This window comes from Aplysia californica, unplaced genomic scaffold (genome assembly GCF_000002075.1).
Source record: "Aplysia californica isolate F4 #8 unplaced genomic scaffold, AplCal3.0 scaffold00092, whole genome shotgun sequence".
Taxonomy (NCBI): Eukaryota; Metazoa; Mollusca; class Gastropoda; order Aplysiida; family Aplysiidae; genus Aplysia; species Aplysia californica.
Window position 1 is genome coordinate 959,083 of NW_004797362.1, and position 25,960 is coordinate 985,042.

General features: G+C 41.8%; 1 protein-coding gene across 3 annotated transcripts in view; it reads right to left on the reverse strand.

Moving 5' to 3' along the window:
- Nucleotides 1-3,706: 3,706 nt before the first annotated feature.
- The window catches only part of LOC101863253 (methenyltetrahydrofolate synthase domain-containing protein), a 33,751-nt gene continuing 11,497 nt past the window's right edge, over nucleotides 3,707-25,960 (reverse strand). For 2 of the 3 annotated variants that reach the window (XM_005094959.3, XM_035968862.1), the window contains exons 4-14: nucleotides 22,359-22,472; nucleotides 19,436-19,465; nucleotides 18,577-18,690; nucleotides 18,051-18,141; nucleotides 17,103-17,239; nucleotides 16,739-16,864; nucleotides 11,917-12,095; nucleotides 11,060-11,302; nucleotides 9,906-10,284; nucleotides 9,110-9,213; nucleotides 3,707-5,683 (exon numbers count right to left, since the gene is read on the reverse strand). In XM_005094959.3, the coding sequence (XP_005095016.1) occupies nucleotides 5,680-5,683; nucleotides 9,110-9,213; nucleotides 9,906-10,284; nucleotides 11,060-11,302; nucleotides 11,917-12,095; nucleotides 16,739-16,864; nucleotides 17,103-17,239; nucleotides 18,051-18,141; nucleotides 18,577-18,690; nucleotides 19,436-19,465; nucleotides 22,359-22,472 (1,521 nt within the window). In that variant the 3' untranslated portion in view covers nucleotides 3,707-5,679. The remainder of the gene's footprint in view (nucleotides 5,684-9,109; nucleotides 9,214-9,905; nucleotides 10,285-11,059; nucleotides 11,303-11,916; nucleotides 12,096-16,738; nucleotides 16,865-17,102; nucleotides 17,240-18,050; nucleotides 18,142-18,576; nucleotides 18,691-19,435; nucleotides 19,466-22,358; nucleotides 22,473-25,960) is intronic. The other variant, XM_013080597.2, reaches the window with a different exon arrangement.

Here is a 25,960-nt window from a genome sequence, read left to right on the forward strand (position 1 = left end):
TATCTTTTTAAAACATTGGCATGATATGGTGTCGGCTTCTTTGTTCTTGACAGTTAGCAGTTGGTTACTTTGTCTCAACATGTCGGGACGGCATTCATTGATGGAGCAAACAGTTGGATGGATTGTGGGGGAGTTCCTGAGTAGTGTTGAATACATCAGGGACTAGTGAGTCATCACAGCCCACAAACATGAACAGAGCAGAGATAAGCTGCGAGGAAGCTTTTAAAGAGAAATAATGAACCGCTTGAGGAGCAAATTACGAACAAGTTCTCGAGTATGCTTCAACTTTCCATCAGACAAAAAAAAAAAAGAAAAGAAAATGAATAAATAGATAAACAAATTATGCTCGATAGCCTTTGTCACAGTACAGAGATGAGCTTCAAAGATGGAGGAGCCGAGGTGTGAACACGATGAGAGAGAGAGAGAGAGAGAGAGAGAGAGAGAGAGAGAGAGAGAGAGAGAGAGAGAGAGAGAGAGAGATTTAGTATTAGTAGAGGTTTTACGGCGCTCACAACTGCATACGGTCATATGAGCACCAGAAGATTCGAGGTGTTACAAGAGAGTAACAAACATAAAGAAGAAGAAGGGGAAATAAGGATGATAGATGTTCGATAGGAAAGGAGCAGACCACACCAGAGCACCCGCCAACCACCCACTGAGAGAGATGGAGGAGCCGAGGTGTGAAGAGATGAGATGAGAGAGAGATGGAGTCGAGGTGTGAAGAGATGAGATGAGAGAGAGATGGAGTCGAGGTGTGAAGAGATGAGATGAGAGAGAGATGGAGTAGAGGTGTGAAGAGATGAGATGAGAGAGAGATGGAGTAGACGTGTGAAGAGATGAGATGAGAGAGAGATGGAGCCGAGGTGTGAACGCGATGAGATGAGAGAGATGGAGTAGACGTGTGAAGAGATGAGATGAGAGAGAGATGGAGTAGAGGTGTGAAGAGATGAGAGAGAGAGAGATGGAGTAGACGTGTGAAGAGAAGAGATGAGAGAGAGATGGAGTAGACGTGTGAAGAGATGAAATGAGAGAGAGATGGAGTAGAGGTGTGAAGAGATGAGAGAGAGATGGAGGAGCCGCCGAGGTGTGAACGTGAGGAGAATAATTACAGGTGTTACTAGAGAGTAATGTAACGAACACAAAAAAGGAGGGGAAATAATGACGATAGATCATGTTTGAAAAGAAAGAAGCATACCATACCAGAGCACCCACAAACCACCCAACCCAAAGATTAGATTTTGAAAAAAAAGTTTAACTAAGAGTTGCACTTGCAACAGAAGGTCATATAAGTGCCGAAGATTAGAGGTGGTACAAGAGAGCAACAAACACAAAAAAGGAGGGGAGATAAGGACGACAGATATTTGATAGGTGAGAAAGAGCAAACCACATCAGATTCAGAGCACCCATCACTCACCCACAGACAGACAGAACAAACAAAGAGCAAACCACATCAGATTCAGAGCACCCATCACTCACCCACAGACAGACAGAACAAACAAAGAGCAAACCAACAGAACAGGAACACAGTGTGTGGCATGGAACAATACAACAGGAACACAGTGTGTGGCATGGAACAATACAACAGGAACACAGTGTGTGGCATGGAACAATACAACAGGAACACAGTGTGTGGCATGGAACAATACAACAGGAACACAGTGTGTGGCATGGAACAATACAACACCAACACAGTGTGTGGCATGGAACAATACAACAAGAACACAGTGTGTGGCATGGAACAATACAACAGGAACACAGTGTGTGGCATGGAACAATACAACACCAACACAGTGTGTGGCATGGAACAATACAACAGGAACACAGTGTGTGGCATGGAACAATACAACAGGAACACAGTGTGTGGCATGGAACAATACAACACCAACACAGTGTGTGGCATGGAACAATACAACAAGAACACAGTGTGTGGCAAGGAACAATACAACAGGAACACAGTGTGTGGCATGGAACAATACAAAGTTTAATTAATCGATCAACAAACAATACATGTAAAGTGCTGCATTCATGAACATATCTGACACTCCAGACTACAATTCCATTTCAGATAAGTCTTAACAGGTTTGGGGGGAGAAAGAAAGCATCGGTTCTCTTTTTAATAGTAGTTCTATTATATCTAGGAAACAATATCTACGAAACAAGAGTTTTCAGCAATACCCTTATCATCTACGGTGTTTGAATACAAGCTTTATATGTCATTTGTCTGTGATCAATCAGCCTCCTACAGGGAAGCGGGGAAGGACAAGCTAAGACACTGCACCACCGCTGACCCTATCTCCTACACACCACTAATCCTGTCACCAGAACACCGGTAGTCTACACAGAGAAAGAACGAGAAAGGATGAAAAATGATTTTTGAAAATCTTATCGCAATGGCCATAACATAAAATATATCTATATATACCAAACCAAAGTTAATGCTACAAGTGCTTCAGGAAGATACTAGATTTTAGTAAGAGGACGACAAACTCTCTATTTGCGACATGGTGCAGCCAGTCTGACGGACCAACAGCACAAATCAGGAGTCTCTTTAGCCCTTACTCTGGGGGGGGGGGGGGGGGGGGGGGGACCCCCCCCTTTTTTTTTTTATTTATAAAATTTAATTAATTTTAATTTAATTCGTGATTTTTTTTATGTAATGATCTGAGTTTATTTCTTCTCTCTTTTTTTTTTTTTTTTAGGTTCTAAAAAAATAGATGGAGAACAATGCATTTACAGAGGAGACGACTGCATTTATTTTCTAAACAGGTACGGTATTTTAGAAGAACAAAAAGTTGGGGGCTGGGGGGAAGAAATCAGGAACGAGTCCCATGATTTACCTTGAAGGAAGCAAAACCTTCTCATGCTATGGCCAAGTCGACAGAAAACAAGAGGGGTGGGGAGGGATATAAAGAAAAAAAAAATTTTGTGAAAAACCGCCAAGCACCTATCCGCCCTTCGAAAAACGCACCACAAACTTCACTTATCAGACTTGCTGAACACATCTACTGGGATTCAGTACAAAAAACAAACAAAAAACAAAACAACAACAATTTCAAATAAAAAAACAAAACAACCTTCAACAGGCACGGCGTAACAGTCTGCCAGTCTGCTACAACCATGTGGGTGGACAAATACATGGGGGAAAAAAAGAAACCCATTCTCTCTTACAGCAGAGAATATTACAGTTTGTGCACAACAGTTGGAGATACACGTACAACAAAACCATCTACAAAAATCAACTGCAAGTGATAAGTGATGAGGAACAAACTCATGTCCAAAGCAAAACGTTACTCAAGCAAACTATGCCTTAAGTCCCCTGTACCGTCTGGCTACAGTGCAAACCGTACAGAGACCACAGTACTTGGTCTTCTAGGAACAAACGAAAAAATGAAAAGCTCAGCTTCCCACCATCTAGGCTACAAGTCAAATGAGATGACAAAGAATGAGGACTCGATGGAACAAAAATCAAAATTAAAAAAAAAAAAATAACGGAACCCCTGCTCACAAAGATGACTTCAATTACAATCGAGGAAAAGGAATTCCATTCTTCACAAAATCAAATTCATGATTCCAGAAGAAGCGATGGTAAAAAATCCTGTCTCTCGCAATTCTATGGGGGCAAAACAGTAAAACTGCCAGGAAATGATGAAACGGGAAAAAAAAATTAAATAAAAAAATTCCAGGGCAAAGATGTTGGGCTTCTTTCTTTTTCTATGATGCATGCTTTCCACATGCAGAAGATATTACTTTCACAATGCGATTCAAGGCAATCTTGCAATTCCAGGACTAAAGAGTAAGGTAATGAATATGGCCTATAAAAATAAAAACATGATATGCACACTGGGGAAAATATCAACAAATTGCACAAGTAATCTCATAGAACTATACAAGGTAACTTTAATTAATTCATAGAGCTGAAAGGAAATGAGATTTGACTTGACAATTCTCTGTACTTTTCAGAAAGATCTACAAGGCATCAACTGTCTTTCTTATAAATACCTCAAATATTACGCATGACACACGAGATAACATGTATCACACTCACTAGAATATTTCAATTCATAAATACAAAATAGTAAATAAATAATATACAGAGAGATATAAAAATCAAATACTTGCATACACCAAAATTATTGAGACAGCAGTTCAGTCCAACCAACATTTTACAGAAGTTACATTATAGCCAACGTCGAAATTTTTTGTTTTTCGTATGTTCGTACAAAAGATGAAATCAGTCAGAAATATCAACAACAGACTGAACCCATCATTTTGTCACGTTTCCTTTCAGGTTTAAAAAAAACAAACACCCCCCTCCCCCCGAAAAAAAACCCAACCCACTCTGATGGCCAACGTTTGGCACAAGCAAATGTTACCTTCAAGAATCCTCTTACTGTAAGCCCAGACTAACCGAAACATTAAAAAAAATCCAACAGAGCATGCATTTCCAAACTTTCAAGGTAAAATAATTGGACTAACCTTTTCTTGTTATTGTTGAATCTATGCTCTTACATTACATTTACAAAGTCAAATAACCCAATGTAGATTTGTTAAAAAAAAAAGAAGAAATACCCTGTCGTCTTTGCCATGTTCTCAAAACAATCTTTTGTTTATGTCGGACAAGGTTACATTAGAAACCTGAAACAAATACTTGGCCATCAGTGAATTAAATGCCCCAAAACCAAAAGATTAAATAAGGAATCTTTCCTGTGCTGCATCAATATTGGTTACACAAACTACAACTGCCATTTAAAGATTTAAAAAAAAAAAAAAAAAAAAAAAAAAAAAAAAAAAAAAAAACCAAAAAACAAACAAACAAGAGAATAAATATCATCACAGCACTTGTAGGATAGTGACAGAATCAATGCTATGCAAAGTGCAGTGATGACATTCATACCGACTCGAGCTTCTCATAGCAAATCTTCATCACTCCCTTTACGCATCCACCTTAGTTATATATTTCGCGGGGAAAGGAGGGGGGAAGAAAAAATATAATAAAGGAAAATTCTGCTGCCTTGTAGATTATAGATTTTGCTAGACTCCCTGTCGCTGGTGTGTGCCTTTCCGTCAGGGGTTTGCTGCTACAGAAGCCAGAGGGGAATTGCACGAGACTGCACCTCACTGGTATGCAGGAATTGCCCAGATGCTTGCAGAGAAAAAGTCACCAACCTTACCAAATTAGCCCTTGGTAAATCTTCATGCACATGACGGCTCACAAGCCAATGGGTGAAATGACAACAATGTGATTAGTAGTAGTGGCGAGTTCAGGCATCTTTGTATCCTTTCTCAAAGCTGGGTAGGGTTAAATCAAATTCTTGGCTTTTTTTTTCTTCTTTGTACAGTCATCATCAAGAAAAAAAGTGAAAACGTCAACTGAATTAACCACTGAATGAATACGTCATTTATAGCTTTATATACGAACAAATACAACTCGAAAGGCTACCACCAATATCCATGTCATTACTCGAGTAGGTCTATGGCTAATTGGTCGGTCGCTTGCAAACATTCTCCGGTCCTCTGAGGTCGCGGGAGGAGCCGAGGGATCAGGGGCAGGAGCAGACGACTCCTGGGGCGGCCTGGTCATCTCGTACAACAAAATAGCAAGAAGAAACAGCGAGATCTGGGCTTAGCTACTACTGGACGCCCCCAGGCCGCCCGACATCCCTTTCTTGTCGCTTACTCCTACCTGAAAACAAGACAACACAAACAAAACCACTTTTACTTTCAATAGGCCACATAGGTGCCGAAGATTAGTTTTAGTAAGAGTTTTACGGCACTTGCAACACAATAAGGAAATATAAGTGCCGAAGATTAGAGGTGTTACGAGAGAGTAACAAACACAAAAAAAGGTGGAGAGATCAGAACGATAGATGTTTGGTAGGAAAGAAGGAGCAAACCACACAAGAGCACCCGTCAACCACCCACGCTGGAGATTAGAAGTGTTACTACAAAGCAGCATACAAAGAAAAAAAAGAGGAGAGATTAAGATAATTAATGTTTGATTGGGAATATAAGGAGCTATCCCCACCTGACCACCCGCCAACCACCCACAAATCGCGAATCATCATGGGTAGGCAGACAATACAGCCACAACTGTCTAGGACAGCCTACCATCATGGAGGAGAAAAGTGGTCTTCTTACACAGTGTCATTGTTATGTAACAAGTATACAAGAGAGGAAATGGGAACAGGACATTTGTACAGGTTCAACTCTATTTCTTGCTGTGCTTTTTAGGTTTTACGACGCTCGCAACTGCATAAGGTCATATCATAGCTGCCACTCAGAAATTTTAAAAAAGGAGGAAATTCACGCGAAGGCGTACGCGCGCTCTCCGAAACCAGTGAGATCCAGAGGCAATATATACTGGAAAATCTAGCCTATGGTTTTGGAAGGGAAACTGTCATATTGTTAACCATAGGCAACTGAATTAAAATGTATTTGAAAAAAACAACAACAAACAAACATAAAGGCAGTAAGTTGACTAACAAGCATTCGAGTCAATTTGACAGTTTGGACTTGGTGACTAAAAATCCAGTGATTTTTTGCCAGCTGGTGTCTTATAAAAAGATTTCTTTCTCTTTAAACTTGTACATACATAGACGTAGAGCAGTATCGGATCAAGGATGCAGGCACTCCTGTACAATTGCGGTCCCGTTTGCACCTAGTGCCCCTGTAGTGTGTTTCTTATTCAGAGAACTAAACTGAATTAAAATTATAGCCTAGCCTAGGCTATCTAATCTAGATCTAGATATCTAAATATATGGGCGCTTTTTCGGTAGTTCCCACCCCCCTTATTTGATAGAGCCTGACCTACATCTAGATCTATATACGTTTGATTCGCGGCAAGCTAAGATGTCAAACCTAACAACTGCAAAACATTAAATTGTGGTAAAATTCAGGGGGGCATGCCCCCCCTGAAACCCCCCACCTTGTTTTTATTATGTCAGGGGGGCAAGCCCCCCTGAAACCCCCCTACTCTTGGGGCCAAAACCAGCGAATAACAAATGCGGGGTGGGAACTACCGAAAAAGCGCCAATATGTGTAGATCTAGATTATATCTAGATCTAGAGACAGATTTTCTAGATCTAGATCTAGATTCACTTCCGCAGCAGCCCCAATAGCCGTCATGTAAACAAACGGGACCGCAATTGTAATTGTACAGGAGTGCCGCGGGCCGCGATTTCTTTCGCAAAAAACGGCTAGATCTAGACATCTAGTTCAATTTTCTAATGAACTTTTCAAGTCGCACATCGGCTGCTTCTTTCTCATTCTAGCTCCTTTTATTTTTGCATTCTGAATCAATTTCTCTCGAATTTCCGCCAATTTCAATGACAACTCGGCGCGCTAACGTCCCGATGCCCGATCGACACTGTGTTGCTCCACAACAATAAACAATGTGAAACTAGCGCTGGGCCTAGAAGAACGGAAGTAGAAAGCTACGGGCGGACATGCGCAAACCGCGTTTTCGTCTCTCTCCCGGGTCGGTGTTTTCCGCGGGGGAAAAAAGTATGAAATTTGCGACCAAGAGCGGTCCAGCAGAGGAAGGAGGAAAGTTGCGGGAAAAGCTAGATGTAGCGGAGTTTCCGCTATTTAGCGGGAAAGTGGCAGCTATGTCATATGAGCGCCAGAAGATTAGAGGTGTTACAAGAGAAAAACAAACATAAAAAGAAAGGGAGATGTATATTGCCAATTATATGTAAAACACAGCACCAAATATGAGCAAACCAAGAAGTCTCTGTTCCACCAGTGATCCAATCTTTGACGAGCAAAAGCAAACAATCTATTGAGAAATATGTACTGAGTGGTGACAACAGGCGATTCCTCAAACAATAAGGACAATCTAGAATCACTTTATCTTCCATCCTGATATTTGATCAGGGTTGCCAGTTCTGACAAAAAAGACTGAACATTTTTCCGTTTAAAATTATATGCGTGGCATTTCATTAAAAACATAAGATATTAGCATGTGCCAAAATATTTAATACACTGGCCTAGGCCAATTAGAAAAACTATTTAAAAAACAAACAAACTGGTCAATGACTGCATATTGATGTGTGTAATGGATGGGGGAAGGTATGGGGGAAGGTATGGCTGTAAACAAATGACAGGTGTTTCTGGTGTAAAACAAAGTACTCAGTTGTTAACTAAGAACCTGTTTCAATACTAGGTACTCAGTTGTTAACTAAGAACCTGTTTCAATACTAGGTACTCAGTTGTTAACTAAGAACCTGTTTCAATACTAGGTACTCAGTTGTTAACTAAGAACCTGTTTCAATACTAGGTACCTAGTTTCTCACTAAGAACCTGTTTCAATACTAGGTACCTAGTTTCTCACTAAGAACCTGTTTCAATACTAGGTACCTAGTTTCTCACTTAGAACCTGTTTCAATACTAGGTACCTAGTTTCTCACTTAGAACCTGTTTCAATACTAGGTACCTAGTTTCTCACTAAGAACCTGTTTCAATACTAGGTACCTAGTTTCTCACTAAGAACCTGTTTCAATACTAGGTACCTAGTTTCTCACTAAGAACCTGTTTCAATACTAGGTACCTAGTTTCTCACTTAGAACCTGTTTCAATACTAGGTACCTAGTTTCTCACTAAGAACCTGTTTCAATACTAGGTACCTAGTTTCTCGCTTTGTTTATTCTAATTTAAAAAATACTAGGCACCTATTTATTCGGGTTGTTGTTTTTTTTAACGAATAATGCTTAGCCCCATCCGGAAACGCTTCAGAGTTCCAACGACCCGTTCTGGTCTTCCTTCAGGCCTAGCCAGTGTCGGGTTACAATTTGCCGACCAGGCAGGAAAAATTGTCCCGGCTCCGCCAATCTCGGCTGGAGGATTTTAAAAAGCTGGACTTAGCCGCAAAACTGGCAACTCTGTTTTATGCGCCTTTTTATTAAGTGTTTTACAGCAATAGTAGTAACACAATAAGGTCATATAAGTGCTGAGAAGATTAGAGGTGCTACAATCAGTGCCGATAAGATTAAAATGTTACAAGAGCGTAACAAAACACACAAAAGAAAAAAGGGGGAGTAGGACGACAGACGCTTGATAGAAAAGAAGGAGCCAACCACAGCAGAGCAGCCGCCAACCACCCGCCGCTCACCTGTCCCCAGCCTCAACGGCCTCGGCAGCGGAACTGTCGGCCTTGTCTCCCCGCGAGTCCCCGGCGCGACGACGAGGGGGTCGGTCGTTGTTCGCCATCTCCACCTGCAGAAACAAACACGACATACCAGCCATTCAGGAAGCTGATCCCAACAACACAGTGCAATACAACACTTCCTTTGACACAAACCACTTGTGGCTTAATTCAAATTCCTGTCCCCTCAAAATCTAATTGGGGTATCAACAAAATGCCGCCAATCAAAACATATTTTAGCTTTAGAAAGAGCTTTACAGCACTTGTGACACAATAAGGTCATATAAGTGCCAAAGATTAGAGAGGTGTTACAAGAAACAGACACAAAAAAGGAAGATGAGGGATAAGGACGACATATTTGATAAGAAAAAAGGAGCAATTTTAATGGTAATAAATTATGATTTCAGATTTTAAATTATACGTTGACTTTGTCAAGTCTAGTATGTGACCATAACGCAGGCCGCTTGTCCATCGCGGTCAGCTTTTCTCTGCCATTTTCGACAGATTCTGCTGTACCTGAACCCCAAAAGTCAGTTCATTTAGTTCTCGTAAGAGTTTTACAGCACTAGCAACATAATTAGGTCATACAAGGGCCAAAAGACTAGAGGCATTATTACGGTGTAACATACAAAGAAAAGAAGGAGGAGAGATAAGGAAGAGAGAAGTTTGGCGGGGGTGGGGTGGGGGGCAAAGGGTGCAAATCACACCAGAGCACCCACCAACCACTCGGTTAGCTCATAAATACCAGTGAAAAAAAACTCACCTTAATTTCTCTCCCGTCCAGCTCTTTGCCCGTCAGAGTGTCGACAGCCTCCTTGGCCGAGTCCACCGTCTGGAAGTGCAAGAAGGCAAAGCCGCGGCCCCCGTGCCACACCAGACGCAGAGGGTTCACGTTCTGGCTGCGCAGCTCCGTCTTGAGCTCGCTCACGCGCAGACGGCGAGACAGCGCGCCCACAAACACCACAGCCTCGGGGTTGGTGCGGAATCTAGGCCTCTGGGGGCGGCGGCGTTCTCCATCCTCGTCGCCAGACGTCTTCTGCTCCCCGTCACTGCCAGAGTGATCCCCCCCTCCTCGGTTGTCGCGACCTCCACGACCTCCCTCAAAGCGACGTCTGCGTGGGAATCGTCTTCTGTTCTGGAACCTGGTTCAAACAAAGCAGATAAGAAGAAATAAGAACAGGTTTGGTTTTTCTTGGTTTAATAAATTTTTACAGCATTTGCAACACAATTAGGTCAGTAAAATACTAATTTCTCAATTCTCTAAAATTAGAAGAGCCCCTGGTTCCACTGCGCTAACTCACATCTGGTAGGAAAGAAGGAACAAACCACACCAAAGCACCACACACAGGAATAGAGAACAAATTTATATATTTTTTTAAAGTGTATGTTTTAAGGCACTATCGACAATAAATCCTTCCACAAGAGAGCCTATCTACATCTTGTTTGTTTTAGTAGAGGTTTTGCGGCCCTCGCAATTGCATAAGGTCATATGAGCGCCAGAAGATTCGAGGTGCTACAAGAGAGTAACAAACATAAAAAAGAAGAAGGGGAGATAGGACGAAAGACGTTTGATAGGAAAGAAGGAGCAAACCACACCAGAGCATCCGCCAACCACCCACTATTTACATCTACTCACAGAGAGAAAAGCAAATAGAAAGGAGGAGGAATAGCCACCCACTGCCCGTCAACAACCCAACAGACATTGAGGATCATTTTGTTTGAGTAAGTTTTATAGCACTTGCAACACAATTGGGTCATACAAGTATCAAAGATTAGGTGATACTACTTTAGGTGATACTACTTGAGAGTTATATACAGAGAAAAGGAGAGATGAGGACGATAGATGTTTGACAGGAAAGAAGGAGTAAACCACACCAGAGCACCCACCAACTGAGCACCAAACATCCTGAAACCAACCTGCGCTGATGTGGCTTATCGTCCCCGTCGCCCTGTCCCGCTTCGCCACCATCGTCGGTGAGCTCAGACTCGGACACCCTCTTCCCGCCACGACGGTAGCGTCTGTTGCGGAAGTTCCTGCGGCGTCCACCGCGTCCCTCTTCGCCATCAGCCCCGGACTCATCGCCAGTCTCGGCGTTCTCCTTGTTGCTATCGTCGCCCCCATCTGTGTTCCTGCGTCTGCCGCCACCTCGTCTGTAACCCCTGAAGACAACAGAATGAACATTTCATTTATTTAATAGTCAAGTCTGCTTTGTTTCAGTAAGCTTCAGTTTTAGTAAGAGTTTTACGACACTTGCAACACAAAAAGGTCATATAAATGCCCATGATTAGAGGTGTTACAATGACAGAAAAGGAGCAAACCAGACCAGAGCACCCACAATAATCAATGAAAAGAAGACTGATGATTTCGTTTTTGTCCTTAGTTCGATTTTACAGCACTTGAAACGCAATACGGTCATAAAGGTGCTAAAGATTAAAAGTCTTACAAGAGTAATAATAACAAAACAAAAAAGACGAAGGATGACCAAACAACCTTCAGACAAAAAGTAATGAATTTTTTTTGGGTAAAGGAATTGGACAGAACAGCCTTAGTTTTAGTAGAGGTTTTATGGCGCTAGCAACCTCACACGGTCATATGAGCGTCAGAAGATTAGAGGTGTTACAAGAGAGTAAGAGGGAAAAAAAAAAAAAAAAAAAAAGAAAGAAAGAAGGTGTTTCATAGGAAAGAAGAAGAAAACCACACCAGAGCAACCCCCAACCACCCACTCACTAAAGTCTCACAAGGATAGATGACCCACCACCACCACCAATCTCACCTGAAGGGCCTTCCACGACCCCTGAAGCCGCTACCTCCACCGCCGAAGCGCCGGAACCGACGTGGCCTTGGGGGCTCTTCGTTATCCAGGGGATCCTCCTCCTCGTTCTCCTGTCCCTTCAGCATCACGTTCTTGCCGGCCTCGCGCTCAATGTCACGCAACTGCCTCAACACTGGGATCTGAGAAAAAAAAATTTTCCTTAGTTTTAGTAAGAGTTTTATGGCACTTGCAACCTAATAAGGTCATAAAAGTGCTGAAGAATAGATGTGTTACAAGAGAGTAACATACACAAAAAAGGAGGAGAGATAAGGAAGATAGATATTTGATAGGAAAGAAGGAGCAAACCACACTAGAGCACCTGCCACCCAAAAAAGGAGAGATCGTAGGTTCTACTTGTGCCCTCCACCTACAACCAAAGACAAAACTGGACCAAACAGCAAACACAGGATGGATAGAAGGAAAGATCGTCAATAGTCCACAACACACCTAAATACCACAGAGAAAGGTTAAAAAATAACCCCCCCCCCCCTCGAAAACAAAACAAATGCCCCTAATGACTGTGTTGAGTCATTTTAGTCTAGTTTTAGTAGAGGTTTTATGGCGCTCGCAACTGCATGAGGTCATACGTGCGCCAGAAGATTAGAGGTGTTACAAGGGAGTAACAAACACAAAAAAGGAGGGGAGATAAAGACGGTAGATGTTTAATAGGGACGAAGAAGCAGACCACACCAGAGCACCCGCCAGTGTTGAGTTGGAGCAAATGACAGGCACACTAACACAATAAGAACCATTTACAGCTGGGAAAACGAAGAAAGGAAGAATGTAACATAACTGAATATGTCTGTATGTACGTATAGTATAAGGTTTTACGGCGCTCGCAACTGCTAAGGTCGTATGAGCGCGCGAAACACAAGTTGTTCATCTCTGCTAAAGTTCACTTCACGACTAGTAACTAATTTACTTTAAAATGCTAAAAAGTTAAAATATTCAAATTCGGTGTAAATACATTTGTGATCTAAAACAACTTTTAAGTAACAATAAAAAATTTTAATAATATCAAATTCACTCTACAACTCGCCATAAAGGCCAATGGCCTTTATAAAATTTAAAATTCTGCTGGGAACAACGACGGAAAAAATATCCTGCAATTTCTTGCATTTATAATATTTCCTTCGGATCTCTCCAAAGTCTAGACATTCTGTTAAAATGTGTCTAATGGTAAAATCTGTGTCGCATCCGACCCAGAACGGCTTCTCATCTCCCTGTAGGAGGTATTTGTGGGTCAGGGCCCCGTGTGTCCGATGCGCAATCGAGTAAAAATGACTTCGTCTCTTCTGGAGAGATCCGAAGGATTTCGCTGTTCTAGTTTGGGTTTAATTTCATATAATTTATTATTTTTCTGGTTTTCCCAGTGGCTCTCCCACAGACTGGAGGTGTACTTTTTTACTTTATTTCTAAAGTCAGTCTGTGGGAGAGTGTTTGTCGTTGATCCCAGCAGAAGGGATGAAGCTTTCTTCGCCAGGTCGTCTACCTGCTCGTTTCCTCGGATGCCCACATGGCTGGGTATCCAAGCGAACATGATGTTTATTCCTGTTTCGGATAGTGTATGGATTTTCTGTTGTAGCCTAACTATTTTTGGGTGTAGGAGTGTGTAGTTTGTGAGTGAGGTGATGCAAGACAGAGAGTCAGAAAGGATAAGGAAAGATTTGTTAGGGGAATTTTCTACAGAGTCCAGTGCCATGTCAATGGCAGTGGCCTCTGCAGTGAAAATGGAGGCTTCAGGATGGAGTCTCCTCTGGTGTGTATTGTTGGGAGATAGGGCTGCGGCGCCCACTTCATTGTCTTTTTTGGAGCCATCCGTGAAGATGAGCTCCGCACCGGGGTATTTATCTATTAGTTTTTTGTATTCTGCTTGAAAAGTTTTGGTGTTTGTGCTTTCTTTGTTGTGTGTGGTCAGCTGTAAATCTACTTTTGCCTTGGTGAGGTGCCACGGAGGGAGGTCGGGGAAAAGAATTTGTTGGATGTCTTGTTTGGAAAAGTGTAAGTTTTTGAGGTCCTCAAGGATTCTGAGGCCGAAAGGTTTGATGAGTTTTTCGTTGTTTTGGAATCTGTTTCTGGTTTCTGGATTTGTTTGAAAAATGCTGTTGTGCGCTGGATTTTCCGGTGTTGAGCTCTGTTTAACTGCGTATTGTAGTGAGAGTTGTGTGCGTCTGAGTGAGAGTGGTGGAATGTTGGCCTCGGCCTGGAGGCTCTCCACCGGAGAAGTGCGGAAAGCCCCCAGAGCGAGGCGGAGTCCTTGGTTCTGTATTGGATCTAGTATTTTTAAGACGTGTGGTTTTGCCGATCCGTAGACTTGACAGCCGTAGTCAAGCCTGGACCGGACAAGGGAGATGTACAAGTGGAGAAGGTGTTTTGAGTCCCCGCCCCACTCCGGATTTGATAGAATTTTCAAAGCGTTTAACGCTTTCTGGCACCTCACACGAAGGTCTTTGATGTGTGGTATGAATGTAAGTTTTTTGTCTAAAATGACGTCGAGGAAACGAGCTTGGTCCTGGACGGGAATCCTTTCCCCGTATAGTGTCAAATCCGGCTGCAGCACACGTCTGCCTGTTCGGCAGAAGTGTACTGCAACCGTCTTTGACGGGGAGAACTTGAAACCGTTGTTGTTTGCCCACGTTTCAAGTTTTTGCAGCTGCGTTTGCAGCTGCCTTTCCATAGATCTCAAATGAGGATTTTTCGATCGGCAGCATATCAAGAAGTCGTCAACGTATAACGAGCTGTCTATGCTGTTCTGGAGGGTTTTCACTATGGAGTTTATTTTAATTTCAAATAGGAGAGGAGAAAGGATGCTCCCCTGGGGGACTCCTTCCTCCTGTTGGTGGGGGTCTGAAAGGGAGGATCCGACACGAACCTGGAAGGAACGGTTCTTCAGGAAGTTGCCAATGAAGGCAGGGAGGTGACCTCGTATGCCGAGTGCGTGCAGGTCTCGAAGAATGCCGTACTTCCAGGTTGTGTCGAAGGCTTTTTCAAGGTCAAAAAAGATGGTGATCATGTGGCCTCTTTCAGCGAACGTCTCGCGTATAAAGGTCTCCAGGCGGACCAGGTGATCCAGAGTGGATCGAGTTTTCCTGAATCCGCACTGGAGACCGCTCAGCGAGCCCGTCGTTTCCAGAAACCACATGAGTCGCCTGTGAATCATTTTTTCAATCAGTTTGCAGAGACAGCTCGTTAGGGCTATAGGTCTGTAATTGGATGGGTGTGTGTGGTCTTTGTTAGGTTTGGGTATTGGAATGACAGTGGCGAGACGCCAAGACTCCGGAAAGGAGTGCGACCGCCACATGTCGTTGTATATGTATAATAGAAGTGTGAGTGTTTCTGAGGGTAAGTGTCTAATGATCTTGTTGTGGATGTCATCCGGTCCCGGGGCTGTATCGCCCAGGTCCGAGATGCACGATGTTAATTCGTCTATTGTGAAGTCTGCGTTGTAGGTTTCAGTGTTGTTTGAGTGGAAGTTTAGGTGTTTTTCTCTGTTAGTTTTGACGTTTTGAAAAGTGGTGTTGTAGTTTGCTTGGGATGAGTTTTTGGCTAGAGATGTAGCTATTGTGTTTGCAATGTCTACTTGTGTTTCAGCTGTTGTTCCATCCGGCCTCTGGACGTGCCGAATGGTGTCTGTGCGTCTACCTAAGAATTTTTTAGCAATTTGGAAAACTTGATTGAGTGGTGTCTGGCTGTTGATTTTGGAGATGTATTTTTGGAATGATTGTCTTTTGCTCTCCCTGAGGCATCTACGTGCCTCAGCTCGAGCCTTTAAATAAATTATCTTGTTTTCTATGGTGGTGTTGTTGACGGCTCTTCGATACGCTGCCTTCTTTTTCTTTATTGCGTCCTCACATTCCCAAGAGAACCAGATCTTGTTCCTCCGGGGTTTTGTTTTTGTTTTTGGAATGTGATTGTGGCATATTTCTAAGAGCTTTTCGTGGAATTTATTGTAGTTGTGGTCAAAATTGGGATTAAGAATCTTGGAACATTGATTGGCAAACCCGTCCCAGTCGGCTTTTTTGAAGTTGAAGCGTTCTGGGATCGGGTCGTTTTGGAGGCTATTGTTTTTTAGGAGAATTGGGAAATGGTCCGTACGGTCATCCACCACAGACCACTCAAGATCTGGGACTAGGTCAGGGGTACAAAAGGTGAGGTCAAGGGATGAACTGCCATAAGTGGCTCTGTTTCTGTAAGTTGGGGATTTATCATTTAAGAGACAGATGTTATTTTGAAATAAAAAGTTTTCTATTATTTTTCCTTTCTGGTCTATAGGTTTGTCTCCCCAAAGGGGGCTGTGGGCATTGAATTCACCTAGCAAAATAAAAGGTTTTGGGAGCTGAGATTTTAAGTAATTTAGTTGGGTTATTTTGAGGGGGTAAGTTGGTGGGATGTAAACTGAGCAGATCGTGATTGGTCTGTGCAGGGTGACCCGTACGGCAATAGCCTGGAGGGTCGTCTTAAGATGTACTTGTCTGTGGAGTGTGTGGTTGTCGGTGTAGATGGTGGTACCACCGGAAGCAATCTGGTTCTCCGTGTGAATGTGATGGTACGCAGTAAATCCTCTTAGGTCTATGGTTGAAGCCGGGGCGAATTTTGTTTCTTGAATACAGGCCACCCGTGGGCACAGTGTGGCCTGTAAATGTTGCAATTCTGCAATGGAAGGTCGGATTCCGCCGGCATTCCATTGCAGGACCGCCATTATGAATTTTTACTTTTTGATTTGGAGCACTTAGGCCCCGGCTTCGAAGAAGCACTCTGACAAAAAGATCACACACACACACACCTGATAGAACTTGTTGACATCTAGATGGCTCCAGATGACTCCTTCAGGCTTGGGCCTCTTGCAGCCCGTCTCAATGAGTTCCGTTGGGGTCAGGATGAAGTCCACCGTAATATCATGCTCCTCCACCTGAGTAGCAGATAAAGGCCAGAGGTTAAGTTGTACCACATTTTGACCCACTCTCACATCTTCATCTATCACCCACACATTATAGAGCCTTCTTGAAGTATCTGGCTTAGGAGACTAAATTCAACTTTCATCTCTGTATCTATTGTCTCAACAAGAACCTCCCCTCCACATCACTTGCATTTCTATCATCAAAATCAATACTACTTTCAACAGCTTCTTCTTCATATCTTAGACTCACCAACTCTTCCGGAATATCCACAACTTGCGAATCGTGAACTGTGGTCACCACGAGGGTATTAGCGTCTATGGCCCCCATGGTTCTCATCATGGCATATTCCAAATCAGCAAAGCCCTTGCCCTTGCCAATTCGATATCCTAGAGAAGAAAAAATCAACCTCATATTTATTTCTTATCATATAAAGGAGAAATAAGTTTTCAGCAAATAACATACCATTAACAAACAGCAAGCAATGACAAAGTAAATGCACCCCCCCCTCCCCCAATGATGAAACTAAATCGCACGGAGCAGCTGGCCATGAAAGGACCCAACTGTTCACACTTTCAACATTTTAGAACCCCACAACAAGCAGCATCTAAAGCCACAAAAATCTTGGCACTTGTACGTTTTAGTGAAAGTTTTACCACACTTGCGAGAAAGATAGGTCAGATTAGTGCTGAAGATTTGAGGTGTTGCTAGAGAGTAACATACAAAGAAAAGGAGGAGGAGATATAAAGACCCCTTTTTTCAGTAGAGGTTTTACAGCACTCGCAATTGCATAAGGTCTAAGAGCGCCAGAAGATTAGAAGTGTTACAAGAGAGTAACAAACATAAAAAAGAAGAATGGGAGATAAGGACGATAGATGTTTGATAGGAAAGAAGAAGCAAACCACACCAGAACACTCGTCAACCACCCATATAAGGAACCTGAACGTTGGTTGTGGAAAGGAGCAAATCCCACCAGAGTGCCAACCACCCACAACCTCAGAAACTAAAGTTACAGGAAGGAAGGAGCACCTCAGGGTCACAGACAGGGGCAACTGAGAAATTATTACTGAATCTCTTGCTCCCTAAGCCTGTCCACCACACACCTCAAAATGTCAGTTAAAAATACAACAACCCCCCCACACCCCAAAAAAAAACCAACAACCGACAACAAACAAAACCGGGCGGGATCCAAGCACTTACCGTTCCTGGACACGGCCACGCTGCCCACCACAACCAGATCTATCTTGACCTTGTCCTCCAGACCAATCTCTTTACTGTTCTCCTTCACGCCCTGGGGAGACAGAGGAAAAAGGGACACGTTTAATTTTCCTTAACATACAACAGAGCTCTCTCAGTACTGGTTTAGGTTTAGCTAGCAGTTTTACGACACTTGAAACATAATAAGGTCACGTATAAAGTGCATAAGATAAGAGGTGTGACGAGAGAGTACCATACAAAGTAAGACAAGGGAAGAGATATGTTTTGTTGTAGTAAGAGTTTTACGGCACTTGCAACATAATAAGGTCATATAAGTGCCAAAGATAAGAGGTGTTACAAGAGTGACAAACACAAAAAAGGACAACAGATGTTTGATAGGAAAAAAAGAGCATTCATCAAAAAATGTCTCAGTCCTCACAAGCACACAGGGTGAGGAGAAAAAAACCCCCAAAAAAACTCCTGAACAAGTTACCCACACACACAAAGTACATAAATGAAAGCACATTACCTGAGAAGTACAGCAATGTCTCAGTTGCTCCTTGTTCGAATCTTCAGGAGGGACAATACGGTTCAGCAGACCCGTACGCAGCTGAGGGGTCGGCACCAACAAATTTCTCTGGCTCTGCGAAAAACATCAAATTTCCTTAGTTGACCAGAAATCGTAGCTAAAAGTTGTTTTCTTAAAATCAAACAACACCTAAGCACAATTGTCTTTCAGCAGACCTGCCAACCATTCTTCCACCAATAAGTTCTCCCTAAAAAAAAATTATTTTAAAAAAAAATTACGGGAAAAGAAGTCTCCAGTACCCCAGTAGAAGACCATCGCAAGTCAATGTGTATATTGCAAATAAATGCCCAGTATTTTCACATCATTCACTACAAGTGGCACACATATTATATTGCAATTTAAACTAGTATTTTCAAGTGATTTATGATAAGTCAAATAAATATTGCGAATACATATTCATTTTCACACCACTCATGATAAGTTACATACCATGGAAACAAAGTTCCTTCAAAAATTCTCACTTCCACAATAAGAAGTTCAAAATACAAAGACAAATCAAACCCCAGAACGATCAAAATAAAAGCAAAACCCTTTAGATCTGCACTGAAGATTATTTAAATGTCTAAAGTTCTCTTAAAGTTCTATCAAAGTAAAAACCCTTTAGACTTTACAGATGTGATAATGGTCATTTAATGCGACATCAAAGGCAAGCAACAACTTGACAATTTACTTGTTCTGCCTTAAATATGTAGAGGACAAAAAGCAAAGTCTCGTGAAGCCAAATCAGTAGCAAGCATTAAAAAAGCGTTTTTCTCAACAAGCCACACAAAAATGGAAATTTAAAAAAGGGTCTAAGTACCTGATTGAGAAGAACAAGTTCTTTCTCAGCCTGAAATAAACAAAAGAAAAACAGTTGATACAAAAACTGAAGAATAATGTCATTCATAGAAGCGTGTCCATTGCAAAGAACGGCAATGACTGATTCCCAGCATACAATTGACTAAATCAATGCACCCCAAAACTCTTACTAAAACAAAAGCAACCCAAAACTTTTAACGCATCTTTCCAGTATTTCAAAACTAAGCATTTAATTGTGTGCCTTAGGTCGACAGGAAAACCGAGAACTACCATACAACAATGAAACGTGTTTCATGAAAATTCTTCCTGGTCCAAAATTTCAACTTCAAGTAGGCCTACCCTCTCCTATGTTTTTGCTCTTCTCTGCAGCACAGAATGACCATTACCATTACACGGTATACAACATTTCTAAAACAAAGCCTGACAAGGACATTTACATTCACAATAAGAACAATGTAACATTTAAAAAAGTTAAGTTCCCTCATAAACTGAAGTCCAACATAGTTACAATAATACACAAAACACTAACCCCCCCCCCCCCCCCCCCATCTAGATATGTCAAACAAAGGGTCATTACATGTTTTAAAAATTGTCATTACATCACATAGCAATGCCAATTGCCCGCTGCGCCTTGTGCCGGAAATCGGCCTCCGCGCGAGGGGTATTTTTTGGGCCGCTCGGAATCAGAAGTGACTCTCTTCTAAGTTTAGTTACGGGAAAACTCCTGGACGAAAATAAATGAAACTCGGCAACCAACCAGAGGAAAGGTTAAACTAACGACATGCCAGCGTACAATCCCGAACGATTACTAGAACCGGAGATATTGCCGTGTTTGTGCGAATTTCCTCTGCGGTTCGAAAACTAAGCGGAGCTGCGGGTTGATCGCCGACCACACAAGCGCCCCACATGTCTTCTTTATTGCTGTAAAATAGACCTGCATGTGAGCCTCAACCAGATTGTCTGAAAATTTTGCGCCCCCCCCCCTCAAGAGCTTATTGTGGGTGTCATAGGAAGGACTTCCGAGTAACGAGCGACCACCCAAACAAACACAATAAAGAAGAGTCCTAACCCTACCCCTTGGCCTACCCCAAAAAAGAACCTACAACAACGGGCCTCATGTAAAAAGGCCAGCACAAGTCCAAAAATTTAAAAATTAAAAAACCACACTCCAAAACAAACAAGGAGCATAATATGGCCTATATCTACATTGCTATAATAATAGGGTTTGATACAATAATAATACATAAAAAAGAATTGGAATATATGAATCCTCCATATAGATCTAGATCTAGTCTAATATAGATCTAGATCTAGTAATCTAAACAAATCTCTAGATTAGATCTAGATCTTGTAGAACAAGTGAATAGGAATAGGCAACTAGAAATCCGCATCCGATTCCGAACAGAGGGACTCAGCTAAGGCTGAGTCTAGATCTAGATCTACAAAACCTAGATCTAGATCTAGATTCTTAATTTAAATAAATAAATAATTCACGCACCTGATGAAATGCTTTTTACCAACATTAATATTACAGCACAACCTTTGATAGGGTTTGACACAATAGAATTGGAAATGAATTCTCCATTGAGATCTAGATCTATACTGATCTATATAAATCTAAATCTAGATCTAGAAATCTAGATTCTATTAGAACAAGCAAGTCGGAACAAGAATGAATCCACACGATCTGATTCTGAACAATTGAATTAGTCATCAAACGAAATTCAAAATGGCCGCTTGAGCACGAAACTGAAAGTAGATAATTTATTTAGGTCGTCGTCCTTTTTCGCATTCGCATTTCTACTCAGGTTCCGACAATTATGTCGGAAACGCCGACGTCGGCACGAAAACGAAAGTGCCGACGGGAGAAAAAGGGGGCGATGGGAGCCGGCCAGGCCTCGCACAATGCACGTTGACTGATATAGGTGGGCCTAGCGATAGCATCGGCACGCTCACGGGTCGGGTCACAATTGTCGGAATTCAGACGATTGTCGGCAAACATGCAGGTCTATGTAAAATTTCAGATCTCTGCGTTTAGTAGATTTTCCGTACCAACTTAAAATTACCACCCACCCATTGATAAAACCCTAGATCTAGAAACTTGATAGCACATTCCAAACGCGAGGTGCCGGCACGCAAGAGGCGCGTGATCGCTAGGCGGCATGTGATTGGCTGCCTATAACCAAATGGGTCACCGATGACTACATCGCGGGTTTTCCCGATAGCGCTTTACTGAGTTTTAGAAGGGGTGATCGCGTCGCGGTAAAAACGATGTCACGCAATTCAACAAATTTCACGCAAATATCAGTCTTTAGGATCCAAAGTAATGAAGACATCGAAAAAGTGATAGCAGAACTAGATTCGGCACTAAAAATCACATGGAGTTGCCAAGTTTCATTCATATGCTCCAATTCATTACTGACTTATGAACAGTTTTTCCTCAAAATACATCAAAACATGTCCCACATTTTGGCGATTTTTTCCTATATGAAGGTCCTCCAACATTTTGCAAACAAAAATCCCAATAACTTTTTTATTTATCAATGGATTTTTAATTTTTTAAAACCATAGTTCTTAGAATTTACTTTATTTTCATTTAAGTCCATTTTTAAGCAATTTGGATGAAAATTTAATTTTTCATTGTCATTGCTACATCACATAATTGAGGAAATAATCTACTAAATATGAAATCTTTGAAAACTTTGTCGTCATATCTCACCCATCTTGATGTTTACCCCCCCCCCCCGGGTTCTTTGGATTTTCCCTAAAATGCCTTTGCCTTTGATAGCAGGGTTGTTACTAAGCTATCATAAGCTTTGTGATGGCAAAGTGTTAAATAACCCAGTGCTACCCATAAAAGTCTGCCACAATAAAAAATTTGCGGTTCAGCTTCTGAAGGCAAACTGTCCCACAACCATGCTTACCTCCAGCACTAGGAAGCGGGCCTGCTCCTGAGGCTTGTCAGGGTTGACCTTGACAGTCTGCGCCTTCTTGAAGGCATCCAGCGTCGGCAGCTTGTCGTTAGCAGTGGCAGCACCCTATGTCAGAAAAGAGAAAAGAAAATGCAAACTGTAGATTGGGAAATCAAAACTTTCGTACATTTCACTTCTCTAAGGTATCAAATAAGCCTCACCCCCCAATTAATTTTCATTTTTTTGCGAACTCCTCGCTCCTTATTCCACACCCCCCGTTTACTATTTTCCAGCTTGCCACGACCGACGATCATGTGAAACATATCTAGAATCTAGATATCTGAATGAAACTTTCTTTTTTTTTTTTTGCAAACGGCAAATTACCCTCAGTATTAGTACCAGTACCGGGTTGGCTACTTCAATTTTGTGCATTTTAAAAACTTTTGCACATTGGTTTATATTTTTCTAATGAAACTGGTTGGTTCCTAAATGGGAAAAATTGCCACAGTAGCTTACTAATATCACCCACATTTCATGATCTCTTGTATTCACCGAAGGATAAGTAAAACAGATTTGTTCTTACTTGTACAGGGATGACTTGTCCACCCCCCACCCCCTTTATTCAATACTTTAGAGTATGAAGACTGGATTCTATATCACAATAACTGTGTGTGTGTGTGCACACATGGTGAAACACCAAATCAATTAGCCAAGATGTATCTTATCTTATCTTATCTTAACTACCCCAACTAAAAAAACTCAATACATCCTAGACTTCTTTGTGTGCTCATTTCTCAGAGAAAGCAATCATTCACAACTTTCAGCAGCAGAACTGGAATATACCATTTTCATCACAGAACAAGCACTGAATATAACCTGACATTCCAATAGCCTCCTATGAACTCTACTTTTTCAGACTGTTTATACCACACCCTAAGAAATCTGTGTGAGTAAAGAGAAGCACATCGACACAATAATGGTAATTTAATGCTGAGAAAAAGTAAGAAATGGAAACAATAGAGCAGAGATGCCAACAACAGAAGACCGAAATGTAGCAATGCCCACCGAGCGCGTTTTGTTCTGCCGATTTTTGGCCCCCGCAGTGAGGGTGTTTCATGGGATGCACTAACGCCCAAAGGTTGTTGTCTTCAACTCGCTCTCACGCCGCTTCTCGTGGATGGATATGAATGAAACTTGGCAGCCAATCAGAAAAGAGGTCAATCTCGTAGTATGCAGTTTGACAACATTGTACCCATACTAGAAGCAGTCGAAAACGTTTGCGAAAGTGGTTGATGTGGTGCGCTTTGAAGGTTTTTCGGAGCTGTGATTTGTCAAACTGACTGATACGTTGTACACCATTTTTCTTTATTCCCTTAAAATTTCATGCTTCTGTGTTTAGCGGTTTTGGCGTAATCTTTAAAAATGTGGGAGTAACTAAGGGAAAAAGCGACATAGCCATTTGCGCGTGCTGGGTGAACGGCCGACGGCCTGGAAATTTCCACTGAGTGACGTCATCAGCCATCTGTCGCCTCGGGCGCTACAAACGAGGCCCCGCTTATGTGAAATGGAAAGGGGGGGAAGGATACTTGAAAACTAAACGGGGGCCTTGATAACTTGCGTTTTTGTTGCATTTTAGTCACAATACAATAGATGTAGTCATTTTTATTTGCTTGATTGCATGACAGAAGAATAGAAATAGAAAAGCAAACATCTTGAGAAGTGGTATGGCATTGTGTTTGCGTTATGAAAGCCTATTCCCCCCTCTGGGGAAAGCACACACTTGGACTCGTCCTGTGTGCTCTGTTTGAAAAAGTGAGGCATTAAGATTGTTATTAAAGAGTATGGTACTTATTTAGTCCAGTCTGGGAAGATAGTCCCGTTTATACATTGTTATCGTTCACACGTGCGTGCGTGCGTGAGTGCGCGCGCGTGCATGTGTGTGTGTGTGCGCGCGCGCGCGAGAGAGAGACAGAAAGAGAGAGAAGGGGGGGGGGGGGGGGGGGTGTAAATTTGTTACATTTATTGTATGAGTTGTAGCCTACACATGCGAAATATTCCCATGACGTGTAACCTATATTATCTGAACGCATCTTAATCTACCACATAATAGGACACGGCCCAACAATGGATATACACAGAGACGATCGTATTGTCTCTATAACAAAGTATGCATGCTTTTACTAGTACAGAACTGGATTTATTAGTAGCTCTCTACTTACTTTTTTGTGACAAACATTATTGATCCAGAGCATTGCTTGGCAAAGAGGAACCTTTTATGTTGCCAAGTTTCATTCAAATATCATGACTTTGTGAGAACATATGACTGATAATCTTTGTAAATCTGTAAAGAACGCCACTTTTTTTACCTGTTAATGTCTTTACAACTCAAAAAGTATGACAGATATTAAAAATCTGACTGCATGACTAGATTCTGCATTAAAAAATGTACTAGACTGCCAAGTTTCATTTACATATTCCAAGAAATAGGCGAGCTATGACAAATTTTGTCTCAAAACGCACTGAAAACGGCCACATTTTTACCCATAAACGTCTTCATAACTCAAAGAATAGGATAGCTATGAAAAATCTGAAAGCAGGACTAGATTCTGCACTAGAAAATGTACTGTGTTGCCAAGTTTCTTTTAAATACTCCGAGAAATGAGCGAGTTCTGACGAATATTGTCTGAAAACTCACCAAAGAACGTCCCATATTTTGGGGTTTTTTCATTATATAAAAGTGTACCAGAAATTAATTGATTAAAAAATCCGTAACTTTTTTGTTTATTGATGGATTTCAAAAATTCAAAAAGTTCCATGCTCTGTGAAGATAAAGCTACAAAATGCACCTAATTGCCAACACTTTATGGCAAAAAAAGGATTTTCGTGGTCATTGCTACGAAATGAGTATTGGGAAATATGAAAATGTGTATTTTCAGGGGAAAATGTGTATTCCCCACGACCGACCGACCGACTAGTAACAGTCAAATGTTAAAGGGGTTCAGCAATATTTCCTGAAAAAAAATTACTAGCTCACCAGCTCGAAAAAGGGAGCACATACACGTACAGTATACATGTATCCAGTCAACAACATGTCAGTGTTCAGTGTCGTACTGGGGTCTTGTTTGACTTAAATATTTCAGTCTATCATACCGCTAATATTTTCCTCTCATTATCATGCAAAAAATAAATCCTGCTTTGAGAGTTCAGAAGAGCCTAGAACAAAAATTTCGACAACCAAGAACCAGTCTGGGTGTCATGATTCATATCATGAACTGACAGACTCAAATTATTGCTCAAACTCAGAGAAAAGCGATAACTTGAATGACTCAAGTAGACCCATGCACTGTGAGAGTTGTAATAGCTGTGGTAGGGCAAGATGTAGTGACACTGAAAATCTACAAGTCTTGATCAGAAAGCCACAACATACACTGTAGGCTAGGTATAATTTACTATCACCCATCCAATGAAAGGCGAACACTTTATTTCAATAACACAGACTTGCAAAGTTTGAAGGGTCCCGATTCCGCACACGGCCTGCACCAACGCGCGCTTTGCAGAAAGCTCTAATCAAAATTTTGAAATGTGCTTCCAAGTTTTTGTCCTCTGGTGTTGCC